This window comes from Ursus maritimus, unplaced genomic scaffold, assembly GCF_017311325.1.
Source record: "Ursus maritimus isolate PB19 unplaced genomic scaffold, ASM1731132v1 scaffold_26, whole genome shotgun sequence".
In the NCBI taxonomy this organism is placed as follows: domain Eukaryota; kingdom Metazoa; phylum Chordata; class Mammalia; order Carnivora; family Ursidae; genus Ursus; species Ursus maritimus.
The window spans coordinates 12,490,881-12,506,254 of record NW_024425119.1 but is presented as its reverse complement, the minus strand read 5'-3'; the positions used below and the strand labels follow the sequence as shown (position 1 = coordinate 12,506,254).

Genomic DNA, 15,374 nt, shown 5'->3' with positions numbered 1-15,374 from the left:
CCTCTTTTTAAGCAGGACTTCCCTTTCAAAGCCATCCATCATCTTGTTCCTTTGTGGATTTTTTTATATCATAAATAATGTTTATCTTAATTCAGGACAAGCAATGAATCTGCCACGTAACTGCCACTGCCAGTTTCTGATCTATTAGTAAGATCTTACTTAAATATGTCAAGTCCCTCAACCTATAAAGGTCTTCACGGAGTCTGAATCTTTTAAAATTAGTATTTAAATTTATTATTCCACATTAGGTCTAATGAAGCACAAGCTGGGACTGCTTAAAGTATCACCATTTTACAGATGTAGAAGCTTCTTTCCTCTACAATACCGGGTCCAGTGCTTCATCAACCTAGTCTTGACTTGCAGCTGAAAAAGCAAAAGGTCTGTGTGAAGTGACAGAAGAGCACATCCCACTGAGGTCATGACCAAGGACCCAGAGCTGACCTCAGCACTGTCAAAGCCGGTCTGCAGTCATGGTGCTCTACAGAAGGGGAACGAGTACTGACTTAGATGAGGTGCTGAACATCCTTCTGACAGATTTGGGTCCAAGGAACTCTGCCCAAGGAGGTCTCCTTCTCTTCTACAATCCCCTTTACGGAACAGAAGGCTGAAATCCAGTCTTTATAGAGAAATTAACGGCCTTTCCGTTTCTTCATTTTTCCTCCGGCCACCTTGTTCCTGACACCCATAGCACCCTCCGTGTCATCGTTGTCCCCAGCGTCCTCCCGCGGGCGTTTCTTCTTTTCTCCATGCTCCCTTAACTCCTGCGAGAAAAGAGAAACGATGGGAGTGAAAGTTACTATCACTGAGGGTAACACATCCTGCTCTCCTCTCCCTGAAATCAAACACTAAGTAACGCCCTAACACCTCACATTCGTAAAGGGGTAAGACCCAAATGCTAATACACAAAAGCGTTCACATGAAAAGTAAAACAATAAGCTACTATTTTCACATGGCAGGCCAGCAAAAATTTAAGAGAATAGTAATACCTCGTATCGGTCAAGGTGTGGGGACAACCACATACACTCTCGTTGACAGTGTAAACTGCTATAGCTTTTCAGCGGGGAGGGGTGGGAAATCTGGCATTCTCTATGAATTCCCAACAATTAATTTGGCCCAACAATGAATTCTACTTCTAAGAACTTATTCAAAAGAAACAAGTATACAAAGCTACATATATTAGGATGTCCAACATGGTACCACTTGAAATACAAAACGTGAAAAAGCATAAACGTATATGCACCAATATAAGTCATGTTATATACTCATAATGGAATTCTCTGTAGCCATTAAGAAGTGATCACATGGCTCTCTATTTGTTAATATAGAAAAATGTTAATTAGATAAAAATCTAAGTATGGCTAAAAAGGGAAAAATAGCCAAATGTTATCAATACCCAAATGTTCTCTGTGCGGGATGGCTTATATGTTTCACTTCGCTATTTTAATCTTTTCTGTATTTTCTGAAATTTTTTTCAATGTACATATAATACTTTTATAAACCAAAATACCAAAGAATTCCATGTGAGCAGAAAAACAAAAACAAGCCCACACATCGGCTACTCAGAAAGCACCGCAGGGGCAAAGTTGTCTTATCCCTCAAACGAGAACTCTAGGGAGCAGATGGCACTTGCTAGGATTCTCCTTTAGAATCTTCCCATCCATCCCCACCACTATTATTACTGCTACTTACTATTAGTAACTATGCAGTTCACGTTAGCTTATCTGGTACCAAAAACACCTTGTACAGTATCAAGGTAATTATTATTCCTAATTTTTCAGGTGAGGAACGGACTCTGAGAGGTTGGATGCACTGTCCAAACCCATGATGTCTAATTCACAGCTGGATCTTCTGATCTCAAATCCAAAGGTTTTCTTGCCACACGTGAAACATGAACGGTAGCTGAGTATGTGGTCATTGTGGTCAGACTGAGCCCAAACCCCGATTCAAATTACCTACCATCTCTGTACTTTAGTATGCTCATCTTAAATTGGGAATAAAATAATAACTCAGTTCCCGTGGTTTGTTACGAGGATGAACACAACAGCTAACACTGTTTGCATTTAAGTTGGTGAGAAAACAAGTTGTATACCATGCGGGCAAATCTCTGGGCTTCAGCCACTCGTTCTGTCAGCATCATAACCTCATCATCCTGTGTTGGAAAGACAGGCAGTTTCTTCCCAATCAAGTGTTCTATGCGCTGGAAGAGTTCCACATCATACCTGAGGAAAGACAATTGGCATGGCTTCGGTTGGCTGACAGTGCGAATGTCCGTCCATTCCAAAAGTATACATCTGTCATCTGATGCAACAGGAGCCAGTTTTAAGCACTCCCGAATCCATTATTCCTCCTCAGAAAACTGACTAGATGCCATCTTCTGTACACAGACCACTAGAAAATCACCAAACGTATTCTTTACTCCCAGAAAAGCCCAGGTTACGTAAAAATTTGTGCCTTTTAGAAACAAAACCAAACTAATTATTCTAATACTCTGAGCTGAGGGAAGGGTCACTGTGCTCCAGCTTCAGCAGCTGAAAGAAACGGCAGGGGTTTCTTCGTGTGCTTCTGTATGCCGAACGCCACACTAGATCTTCCACCTGTGTATCGCCAGCCCTCATTAAAACCCTGCGAGGTAGGTATTATTATTATTTCCATTCTACAAATGATGAAACAGCATGAGGGAGATTAAGGGACTATTCGAGTAAATGGCAAAGTCAGGCGCCAAGTCAGTCTGCTCCAAAGCTCTGCTCTTTTCTCTCCATTGTTCTGCCCCTAAAGTCAATTCACTTACTGTGTGACGAAGGTGATAGCCTTTCCCGAACGCCCAGCTCGAGCAGTTCGACCTACTCGATGGATGTAATCCTGAAATAAAAAGTGTAAATAAACGTGAGTTACATAAAATATAAACGAAACCTAAGAACGTAAAGTCTTACTGCAAACCTTTGAAAGAAAATAGACTTGTGTTGAAACACAGAAAAATGGATTAGGCAACAGGATAAGATAAATCTACTTTCTCTTTTTTATTCTCCTTGCAGCACCAAATTGACTCTTTTTTCTTTTCTTTTACAGGAAGACAAATTTAAAGCATATCTACATGGTCTAGAGAAAAACAGCACTGGATCTAGAGGCAGACCTGGATCATGGCTCTGGTCTTACCGCCTACCCAGCTACACCACTGTCTGCAAGTCACACAGCCTCTCTGAATGGGTTTCTCTCTATAAAACAGGGATAGAAATGCACGCCCAAACTCAGAGTTACTGTCAGAATCAAATGAGACATCAGTTAAACACAAAGCCAATAAATATTAGTTGTTCTGGGGGCAATTCTGTCCTCCCCAAGGGATATTTGGAAATGTCAACAAACATATCTGGTTGTCACCATGTCACCTGTGGGTAGAGGCCAGGAATGCTGCCAAGCATCCTACTATGTGAAGGACAGCCCCACGGCAAAGAATCTGCTGGCCCAAAACGTTCATGGAGCCAAGGCTGAGAAACCCTGAGATACACCAAGAACCACAAAAGCTGACCATCTTGAAGAAATGAGACTGACGAAGATCGGCGTACGCTGCACCTACCCCGCTGGCTGTAAGCACCCAATACCTCTCTTTGTCTACCTTCATCCACATTTACTGATATCCTCAGGCACGTGCACAATAACAAGAATGAATAAATCAAGAGCTTTCCCAGTTTTTGATACTTAACTAATTGAGGACAAAATAAATAAAATGATGTTGCAACTAAGGAGAGACAGAAAACATTCCATTAAGAAATATACTTTGGGGGAGCCTGGGTGGCTCAGCTGGTTAAATGTCTGCCTTCAGCTCAGGTCATGATCCCAGAGTTCTGGGATCAAGCCCCATGTCAGGCTCTCTACTCAGTATGGAGTCTGCTTCTCCCTCTCCCTCTGCTCCTCCCCTCACTCAACTCACTCTCTCTCAAATAAATAAATTAAAAATCTTAAAAAAAAAAAAAAAGAAAGAAATACACTTTGGATACAATGGAACATTATTCAGTCATAAAAAAGAATTGAATCTTGCCATCTGCAACAACAGACATGGACTTTAAGGACATTATGCTAAGTGAAATAAGTCCGAGAAAGACAAATACTATATAAGCTAACTTATATGTGCACTCTAAAAAGCAACAAACTGAGCTCATGATACAGAGGACAGATCTGGTAGCTACCAAAGGTGGGAATTATGGGGGTCGTGGATAAACTGGGTGAAGGGGGTCAAAAGGCACAAACTTCGAGTTACAAGATAAGTCAGTCATGGGGCTGTAACGTACAGCATGGCAACTATAGTTGATAATACTGTATCATACATCTGAATGCTGCTAAGAGAGTACAGTTTAAAAGTTCTCATGCCAAGGAAAAAAAATTCATAACCATGTATGGTGACAGATGTTAACTAGACTTGTGGCAATCATCTCATGATATATGCAAATATCATTTAACATTATGTTGTACAACTGAAACTAACGTTATATGTCAAGTATACCTCAATTTTTAAAAAAGAAAGAAAAACATTTGGGACTAGAAAGTCAGGTCAGGGACAGGACTCACCTTAGAATGGGTAGGAATGTCAAAGTTAACAACTACATCCACATGAGGGATGTCCAAACCTCGGCTTGCAACATCAGTTGCTAGAAGAATAGAACGGGCCTTTGCCTTAAACTTATTAAGGGATCCTAGGCGTTTGCTCTGAGATGATGAAAAGAAATGAAAAAAATTTTAATCTTGGAAAGCTAAAGAATCTTAGAATCTAAGATAAACACACTAAATATAAGAACAGAGACAGAAATTTTTAACAGGATGTTTCCCCTTAAGTCCAGACTGGGCTTCACAGATCAAAAGGAGATATGGAAGCAACAAAAAAATATTTAAGACTAAGGCTAGAAAATACTAACATGAAATAAGGATGCTTTAACATGACAGAGAGTTGAAAAATAATTTATTAAAAATCTTTTGAGACCAAAGAATCACTATTACCACTAGGGCTGAATAAATAAATCAACTCAAGAGCTTCCATACCAGACAAATAAGTACGGAATCTTCCAATTTGAGCTTCTCACTATCCTGGAAGGAGGAAGGAGGCAGGGGGCATCCAGAGCAACACTTCAAAGCCCATAAAATCTGAATAATTCTAGGAAGATGCATCAATGTCTCACGTTTTTGCACAGATCTGCTATAAAGTTTACCTCTCTCATGCCACCAGTTCACCACTGATGACACCAAAGAATCTTTACCTGACTCATCTGTCCATGGAGGGGGATGGCAGTGAATCCAAGATTTCGGAGTAGCAAAGCTGTTCTCTGAGTATTGTTACAGGTGCTGCAGAATATCATAAAGGAGTTCCCAGCCAATTCATTGAGAATATAAACCAGGTAGGTATCCTAAGTTACAAACCCAAAACAATGTAAGTAACTGAATCTGGAAGAAAAGACTGGAGCCCTGGGCATATAAATTATGTTAAAGACTAAGTCTATACACAGTTGCTTCTCAACTTTCCAGACCCCAGCTGCCAGTGTTGCATTCCTGAAGCAGCATTATCATGTCTGTGAACCATAAATCTCACATACAGCCTAAAGCCAAGCACAACTCCTTGTAGTCAGCAATCAGGAAAAGTCCTTACATCAAAGCACAAAACTAGGGTCCCTTGCCTATTTAAAAAAAAGCCACATAATCAGTAGACAAAAGAAAAGCTACTTCAAGAATGGGGCTGGAAAGGAATTACATCATTATTGTGGTTTAGCATGCTATGAATTCCCGGAATGTCTGACTTTCTCAGTGATAACTATAAGCACAGTAAGCGCTCTAAAACAAACAGGAGCACAGCTCTTAGCTAATCCAAAGTGGACACACTTTCAGATGCTTTGCTGAGGAAGGAGAGGGAGAGGCAGGAATGATCAAAGTAAACACTTTACCTTGAATTTAGAGGGAATAAAAAGATAATACTGCTGTAATTTCTCAACTGTCTGGTATTTGGAGGAAACAGCACATTTCACAGGATTCTTTAGTGCTGCTCGCTGAAGTTTTTGCACCTACAGAAAGAAAACTTGAAAACTTAGAATAGTACACTGATTCCTGAGTGCTCTATTTTTATAATTGTTACTGTTTCTATTTATCACTTAATATAGAAGAAAACATTAAGTCCTAGAAAATTTCACCTTCTTGGTCATGGTAGCAGAAAAGAGAAATGTTTTCCGATCTCGGGGAATTACTTTGAGGATCTTGTCAACCTAAGGCATAAAGAAGAAACGATACCAATATAACATTTAGACTGGACACTTGCAAATACTCTTTGTGAAGGAGAGTAAAAAACTATAAGTATCACTGTAGGAATCTGGGGACTCAAAAATCAATTCAATTCAGCTAAAATTAACTGAATATTTACTTTTTGATATAACAGGTGCTATTTTTTTTTGAATACCACATGCTATTAAACAAAATGCCATTCACAGAAAAGAAGTTTAAATTAGAGCCAAGCTAACCTAAGAGAAAAGTCAAGAATAGGTGTTCATCAACTAAGTAAGCTATGATGACAGAATATAAAGATATTGCAAAATCTATGAAAGAGGTATAAATCAAATGAAATGGAAAAGAAATCTGGTTGAAACGTCTCATGTCTGGGGCGCTAGGGTGGCTCAGTCGTTAAGCGTCTGCCTTCGGCTCAGGTCATGATCCCAGGGTCCTGGGATCGAGCCCCGCATCAGGCTCCCTGCTCAGCGGGAGGCCTGCTTCTCCCTCTCCCACTCCCCCTGCTTGTGTTCCCTCTCTCTCTATGTCTCTCTCTGTCAAATAAATAAATAAGATCTTTAAAAAAAAAAGAAAGAAAGAAAAGAAAAGAAATTTCTCATGTCTGAAATCAAAGTCAAACTACATTCTAAAGAGACACGGACAATGTGAGGAGCACCAAGAATGAGAAAAGGCAGCAGAGATGTTTAAATTAACTGATGATGATATAGGGCTCCACATAAGGCTGGTGGGCAATGAACCAAATTTTGAAATCCAGTACCTAAGATGCCCTAAGAGGAGGAAAGAAATTGAATGCTCACTTCTGTCTCAAAATCCATATTCAATATTCGGTCTGCTTCATCCATGACCAAGTATTTGAGTGCTCTTAAGTTGAAACCTTTTGTATTTTCCAAGTGGTCAATCAATCGACCAGGAGTTGCTATCAAGAAAGGTTGAGGAGAAAGTTCAATGTTTAAGAACGAGGACAAAAAGAAAGTTACCAAGCACCCCGTCCCCCAACCCCTAAATTTCAGAAATTAAAAAAATTAAACAGGATTACAAAAATCCTTTCTTCAAAGTTCTCCACAAAATAAGTTACGCCCAACGTCGGTAGTTTTTCTCCAATTCATCATCACCAGGGCCTTTTACCTTTGTCAATTACTCACCTATTATTATGTGTGGCTTTTTCGCCAGGGCCAGAGATTGGGACATTGAATCAATTCCACCTACAATCACAGCTACAGAAATAAAAAGAATAGAGAAGAGAGAGCCTTTATTTCTTCCATACTTCACTGAACATCTTTTAAAGTCAGTGCTAGACTTCTTCTTAAATTTTCTTCCTGTACAACTTTGCCCAAAGCTAAAATACCAAATTGGTTCTTAAGGTCAATGAACTCATGTTAGTAATACTTTCTTCTATTCTCCTTTTACACTCATTCTCAACTTGTGAAGAAATTCTGTGATTCCTTTCCTCTCAGACACTTACCACTTTGCACGCCAATAGAAGACCCCAGGGCTTCAAACTGCTCTGAGATCTGAAATGCCAACTCTCGAGTGGGCGTGAGAACTAAGGCAAACAAACGCTGGGGTGTCTCCAGCAGTGCATTCAGAATGGGCAAAGCGAAGGCCCCTGTTTTTCCAGAGCCAGTTTCTGCCAGACCGATAATATCACGACCTAGGAAGAAAAAGAAAACATCTAACAGCAAAGAAATGCTCTCTGCATTATTTCCGTATTTTCTACAATGACCCAATGTGGGCACAAAGGAGACAATGAATAAACATTTGATGAACTGGAGGGAGAGGAAGGCTGAATAGACAGAAGACATGGTCTTGTCCTAGATAGGCTCAAAATCTGGGGATGACATACACAAAGACAGTATGTGATAAGGACTTTAAAATAAGCCCCTACAAAATACAGTGAGAACACAAAGGAAGGAGTAACTTACTGCCCAGAAGAGTCAGAAAAGACTAACAGAGGTGATGGGTAAATTAAATCTGGAAGTAAGCAAAGAAAACAAAGAAGGACATTCCTATACGAGGACAGAGGGTGGAGGCTTTAAAGAACACAGCATGGGCAGGGAGAGGGGAAGTATAATGTGGCCGAACACAGAAGTGTTGAGGGGAAAGGGAGAAGAATGAAGCTAACAGGAAACTCATAAGCCATGCTAGGGAGTTTTGTGTCTTCCTTTAAGAGGGAGGAACTGAACGATTTTAAGCAGAGAACATCATGATCAATATAATTCCTAAGGAAGAAAAACCCTAGGCCTGATGGCACAAGGAGCCAAGGAGCTCAACAGTACAGGCCATTTCCACTGCTTCTTCTGAGGGAAGAATGCCGTAAGTAATCCCTTAAGAAGAGGTCCCCGGGGTTTGTTATCACCAATCAAGCCATAACTGTAAGATTTGGAAATTAACTCCCAAACCAAGACCCCATTTCTAGGCTGGCTGGCTGCAGCTCACAAGGCAGCTGTGCGTTAGAACAGCGCCCCCTGGGAGCGCTTCCTAGTAAAAACGCCCGCCACAGTTAACGCTCACATTGTTCCTTGGCTGTATACAATTGCTGAGATTTCCCTACCTAGAGATTAACCCTACAATAAACTCCTTTCCCCTGAGGTTAGCTGAACTCGACTCTCTTCCTTATGATCTAAAATGACCCAAACAAACAGAATGGGGAACACACAGGAAAATGAGAGCTCAATTCGGATACCAGGGGAGTTACGACCGTGTTCTGAACTGAGGCAAGGCAGTGAGGACAGAAACAAGGGAGATGTTGAAAGTCATGCAAGAAAATGTGGCTGACATGTGGGTTTCTAGCTTGGGAAACTTAAAGGCCATAAACTGAGATAGGGGCGTCCAGAAAATCAGTTCTGGCGAGGAAAACAATGACTCTGGTTTGAACATAGGGAACTTGAGGTTTATGCCATAGGCTCAGAGAGAAATATCTAAAAACCAGTTGAACATACTTGTTCGGAGCTCAGCAGAGAAGCGTAGGCTAGAAACACAGATGTGGGAGCCATGGTCATCCTAACAGTGGTGCTCCCCCAAGGGCAGACACATCAGAATAATCTATGAGATTTTTGTATCTATATATGCCTAGGTAACACATGTAGACATTCTGATTCAGTGGGGCTAGAAATCTCTATCATTTTACAACGTCCACACGTGATTCTGATGAGCACTGGCTGAAAGTCACTGATGCAGACGGTGTTATAGCTTCAGGACTGCACCAGAAATCGTACTAGTGTTTTAGAGCGAGAAAAAAAAAAAGGATAAAGATAGATTTAACACTGCAAGGAAAAGGAACCAGAAGAAACTGAGAAGGAACAGCTAGAAAGACAGAAGACAATACTGACATGAAATTGAGGAGGAAGAGAGCTTCAAGAAAGGAGAGTGCTTGATATCAAATAGAACAGACTTTTCAATATTCGTCTCTTAGACATTAATCACTTAAACTAGGACCGGCCATGCCAGATTAAACAACCAAATACGCTACCCTTTACCCTTCTAAACAGTGACATCAATATTTTCCACATAAAAGTACAGGTGTAGATGTGAATGATAAGTCAGACCAGACAATAAACTAATTCTGTTACTGTCACAAAAACAGATGACAATACAGGGATAAAATTTCTCCCTCATTTACTAACTTGAATGTTCCTCTTGATAGCAGGGTAAGTGACAATGAACTGCAACAGCACCCACCTATTTGTGAGCTAAGAGCTTCCAAAGTTTCTACTCCCCAACTCTGTGGGGATTCTGCCTCCCTGCCAGGGTACAACGTGCCTTCTGGAACAGGAAAAGAACAAAACAAAAACAGTGGGATCTGCCCTCCGTTCTGTCAAGGGAAATCTTAAAATTTCAGAAGGAGTATATAAGAAAGATTTAGGGAAGTAAAGGAGCTCAAGTGTCTCGAATCGTGTGGCTGTGAGCGATGGCCACGGCCACCAGCTAAGGCCTGCACTGCTTGCAGTTCTCTTATGATCCCCTCAAAGCAATACTCGCTTTGTGAGACTAATTTTTCTCTATTATCTCCCTTCTTTCTCTCACAACCCCTAAGCCCTTCCAGTGGTAGTGTCTGTGGAGAATACACTCCCCATAAGGGCAGAGTAAATTCATTCACCTTGGTCACACTGCCAGCACCTAACACAACTGCTTGGTATATCGCAGCCATTCAAAAAACTGTCTGAAATTCCTAGAGGACTGAGTGATCTCTGAATTAGAAATAAACTTAATACATGAAAAAATGGGAAGAAAAACATCCTCAAAAACCAATGGAGAGATCAAAATTTTTTTATGGTTCCTACCTTTCAGAATTATTACAAGGTTTAAGAACAATGGATGTACCCAGAGCTCCGTAACTTTGTAGAAATTGACACCATCATTAGTATTCAAACTTAAATTCATTTAACAGAAGAAAAAAAGGAAAGTGTTCTTATTTAAAATCTCTTGCTTAGGGCCAGCATCTACCGGTTTTTTTAAATGAAACATTTATAAATTGTTCATTAGAATGAGATAAGCTCAAGAATAAGAACATAGACTTTTTCCATGATGATTATGTCAATCACATTACTCAGTTCCTGGTGATCTTTCACGGACTCCTATTTTCTCTGCATTCAATACAAACTTGTTACTGAAAACATCATGAATAACTTCAAAATTATTACCACCACCTAATCTGGGTTCCTTCCGCCAACACCTGCTATAGGGTAAGCAAGAAAATGCTGGAATGCACCAACCCTTCTTTTTGCTATTCGAAAGCAACTCCAGTAGTGCTGACTGCTCAAACTCCTTCCCCACTTGCGCAGTCCGTATCCTAGCTTCTCTAGACAAGTTCAAAGTGTTTACTATCCCTTCCCTGAAATACTCTCCCTTACCTAATTTGTATGAAATTGTACTCTCACAATTTTCAACCCTCTACTGAGCCTCCACGTCTCCCCTGTCATCTCTTGGCCTTCTGTGGCAACCTCACCCATGTCCACAGTTGCGGCTACAAGTTCCCTTTGGATATGGTGTCTGTATCCAGTTCTGGCCACTTAAACAAGCTGTAATCCCCAGATTCCAACCGTGCATTAGTCAATTCTATCTCTTTGATGCCTGAAAGCAATAATTTCCAACTGAACTCCTCTTCCCTGGAATTATTTTTCCTACTACGTTCCTTTTTATACCAGTAATATGTCCTAGACACACAGGCATTAATATTCAATTGCCCCACTCCTTGCCTTTCATTAACTGGTTATAAAATCATGATGATCCTTTTTCTATCATTTTCTCTTTTTCATTCGCACTACCACTACCCTACCCTTTACTTATTGCCAAAATTACTGCAATGCCCTCCTGATTGGTCCCGCAGCCTCTCGCCCCTCATCTCTAAACTACCTTACAAAACTATGAGATTAATATTCCAATAATACAACTCTAAGGATTTCATTCTCCTGCTAAAAAATAATCTCCCAAGGCAGTCCATTGCCTGTAGAACAAAGACCAAACTCCTTTACCCAGCATTTAAGTTCGGCATAATCTGGCCCCAACGATCTTACTAATCTTTCCCCCTATTCTCTGTTAAGTACTTGCAGGCCTCCATGCAGGCCCATGTTTTGTCCAGCCTCCTCAGCTTTTTTTCATGCTGTTCCCTAGGCCTAGAAAGTCCTCTCTTCCTATCATACACGAATGTCTAAATCCTATTCAGTCTTCAAGGTTCAGCTTGAATGTCTTTCCAACCTTCCCAGCCGAAAAATAAAATTTCCTCTAATCCATCCCCATAAGTAATAATCTATTCTCCTCCCTCAGTGCACTTGGAATGTAACTTTCTTCTGTCCCTGTTCACCTTATAATAGATTTATAATTATTTCCTTAGTAGACTCCAAATTCTTGGAGAGGGCCAAATCTTAACTTCTGGTGCTTACACTTATATCAGATACTTACTATTTATGGAAGGAACAAATGGAATTTCACAAAGTTTAATTACTTTTCCACATGACAGCTCTTCAGATCACTGAAGCCAATTATCATCCCACCCAGCTCTACTCTTCTCCAGACCAAACGCACTCAGCTTCTTTAACTATTTAGGACTTTTGTTTTAAGATTTAATTTTTTATTTGAAAGAGAGAGAGCGTGTGTGCACGCACGAGAGCAGGGAGGGACAGAGCGAGAGGGAGAAAGAATCTCAAACAGACTCGGCACTGTGCATGGAGTCCTACACAGGGCTCAATCCCAAAACCACCAGATCATAACTCGAGATCAAGAGTCCTACACTCAACCGACTGAGCTACCCAGGCACCCAATTTAGGACTATTCTTGATACTGTATCACATTCACTGCCACTCGGTTGGTCCCTCAAAATTGATCCCCAGAACTAAGTATAATATTCTAGGTGGGTTCTAACCAGTACAAGGCACTTTTCTCTCCCTAGAGCTAGTTCAAGAGTTTGTAACCTGGGATATGCGGGAGAGGAATTCAGGGCAGGGGGTAAATTCTAGGTACAGATACATTTATACATTTTTCTGGGGGAAAAAAATCTTAATGTAGCTAAGATTACCTTCATTTTCTCTTAAGGATCTTATCAAATTTCAGTTAACATTGTTAGCTCTCTTTTACCACCAACCCTAATCCTGTGAAGTTGGGCTTTGGGAATCTAACAGCAGGACTTTACCTCTACACCTACGGAAGTTCATCCTGTTAGTTTTGGTCCCATTAGTCATCAACCAACATGTTAGCCATTATTCTGCAAATCTGATAAATATGTCTCACAAAGCAAGAGCTCTCAACTCCTTTACATACTAACAGACGTTCCAGGCACCCTTATGTACTTATTCACTTATTGACTCATAATTCCTAACAAGTTTCTTGTCAGTATACTTTAGTCCAGTGCTTCCTTAAAGTCAGCATCTGCTGTAGACAACAAAGCTCCTTATAAAAAGTAACCTCAGTAGAACAAGAGAATTTTTCCAAAGCCAATAAACCACAAATTTTGTATCTTCAGTGGCCACATTTTTATATCACTTGAAGTATGCAAGAATAGCTCTCAAAAATGGTAAGTATTTAATTGAATATAACCTCACACTGAACCTGTATTGAGCCACATATTTAATTTCAACCTACCTTGTAAGGCCAAAGGAATAGCTTCGATCTGGATCTTTGTGGGCTTTGTCCATCCCAACTGGTCACAAGCTTCACACAACACATCTGTCACACCCTTAGAATTCAGAAAAACAAACGTCAGCAGAGAAGAACACACACACGTGCCTCCCTGCGAATTCAATGAATGTCAGAGCCACCCTGCTGGTGACATGTGCGTCCCCTACCCTTTGACTCAAAAAGTACTGCGAGCCTACTGGGTCTGCTCTTTAACTGGGAGCACCGAGACAGTACCTCAAGACTTAACACTTTCTACCCAGAGACGAAGCCAAGTTCTTCACATGTATCAGTTCATTTGATCCTCACAATTCTATGCCGTATTTATTACCCCCAATTTACAGCTGTGCAAAGTGAGGCACGGCGAGGTAACAACGTGACCCTAGAAAGCGACTGGGTCAGAATCCAAACCCGCTTCATTTGACTCCGTAGCCCAAGATTTTGGCGGGGTGGTGTGGGGGGTTGCCGCGTGTACAGTCTCCTGGCAAATACAAACGGCGCCACACCAAAATGGAGAAAAGCACAAATGGGGACTCTCAGGCACGGGCAGCCCTCCCACCATTCACACCCAGAGGCTTCGGGACAGAGTCGGAGCCCAAGCTTCGGAAATTGAGGTAAAGCCCAACTAGGCCCTAGCTGCTTTTGTACACCACCAGCCAGGATGTAAGGTAACCGGACTCTATGCGCCTGGCGCCAGCAGTACAAAGAAAAGCCGGCGTCATCCACGCTCACCAGATCTTTAAACGTTTTAGTTTCCTCCTCCTGCACCGCCGGCTGAGGCGCTTCTGTCGCAGAATCGTGCTCCTCGGGCGCCGCCATGTCTTCCGCGAACTCCGAAAGTGGGTCGGCGGCGCGCTCGGGATGCTGGGAAATGTAGTTTTGGTTCTCACCGGCCAGCCTGTTCTGGGCGCCCCCCTGCGGGCTTGCTGGGATTTGCCGGCCCTAGCGGTGTGGTTTAGCGGAAACGGTTAAAAAAAAAAAAAAAAAAAAGGCTGGGGATGGATATAAACGTGTGGCCTTGTATAACTGAGCCCAGCGCAGTAGGGCCTGATGACGTCGGCCTCCTATCTACCTTTTAGGATCCTTTTAAGAAGTTTCCTCGCCTCTATGGGGCGCCTGGGTGGCTCAGTCGTTAAGCGTCTGCCTTTGGCACAGGGCGTGATCCCGGCGTTCTGGAATTGAGTCCCACATCAGGATCCTCCGCTGGGAGCCTGCTTCTTCCTCTCCCACTCCCCTGCTGTGTTCCCTCTCTCGCTGGCTGTCTCTCTGTCAAATAAATAAAATCTTTAAAAAAAAAAGAAGTTTCCTCACCTCTCGCACATATTATGTCCCTTGCTTTTCTAACCATAGAGCTTTGAACAGGTTGGTATAATAATGCTATTTATTTGTTTTAACTGTTTCATTCATTTATTCAATAATATTTGTTTAGAGCCTACCATATGCTAGGGCTATGCTAAATGCCTAGTGAACAGGACAGCATCCCCTGCTGTCGTGGAGAAGACAGATAATAAATAAATGATCACAGATAATGTCAAGTTGCGGAAAATGCTACGATGTAACAAATGGAAATAAACATGATGGACAGTAACCCGGGGAGAGTGGGTTGTGGGGATAACTGGGACACTGGGCAAGGCCTCTGGGAGGCAGCGATAGTTGAGCTGAAAGAAAGTTCCTTCAAGAACCCAGAGGACAATTATTTCAGACTAAAGGAATAGCAAGCGCAAAGGCCCTGAGGGAGTGCAGTCAATGAGGCTGTTCTGGAAAGCAGTCTGCCACTACTAAGGCAAATTAAGTTATTTTATGTTATATGCCCTGTGCCCAGCAAGCACAGTCCTGTGGTCCAGCATACAGGTGCTCACATGGTACCATGGTGTTCCCTACATCGTTATTTTGGAGGCAGGGGGTTGGAAGCAAGTGGTATCCATCCTTGGGAGAGTGGATAGTTAAAATGTGCTCACAGTGTGAGCAAATGGGCCTATAAGAATATGGCTAGATCTCAAAAACCTAGTGCA

At 41.6% G+C, this 15,374-nt stretch overlaps 1 protein-coding gene across 2 annotated transcripts; it reads right to left on the bottom strand.

Annotated features, from left to right (window-relative positions):
• Positions 1–210: 210 nt before the first annotated feature.
• DDX47 (DEAD-box helicase 47) lies at positions 211–14,233 on the bottom strand. 2 transcript variants are annotated; one of them, XM_008707003.2, is made up of 12 exons: positions 14,095–14,233; positions 13,330–13,423; positions 7,718–7,906; positions 7,398–7,469; positions 7,053–7,171; positions 6,165–6,236; positions 5,922–6,038; positions 5,244–5,390; positions 4,561–4,698; positions 2,789–2,859; positions 2,090–2,219; positions 211–761 (listed from the first exon to the last, which is right to left on the bottom strand). In XM_008707003.2, exons 1-12 carry the CDS (start codon positions 14,179–14,181, stop codon positions 630–632), a joined length of 1,368 nt encoding a protein of 455 aa, XP_008705225.1. In that variant the 5' UTR covers positions 14,182–14,233; the 3' UTR covers positions 211–629. The 2 variants fall into 2 exon arrangements, with proteins under 2 accessions (XP_008705225.1, XP_008705226.1); XM_008707004.2 differs by lacking the exon at positions 4,561–4,698.
• Between the last annotated feature and the right edge of the window lie 1,141 nt (positions 14,234–15,374).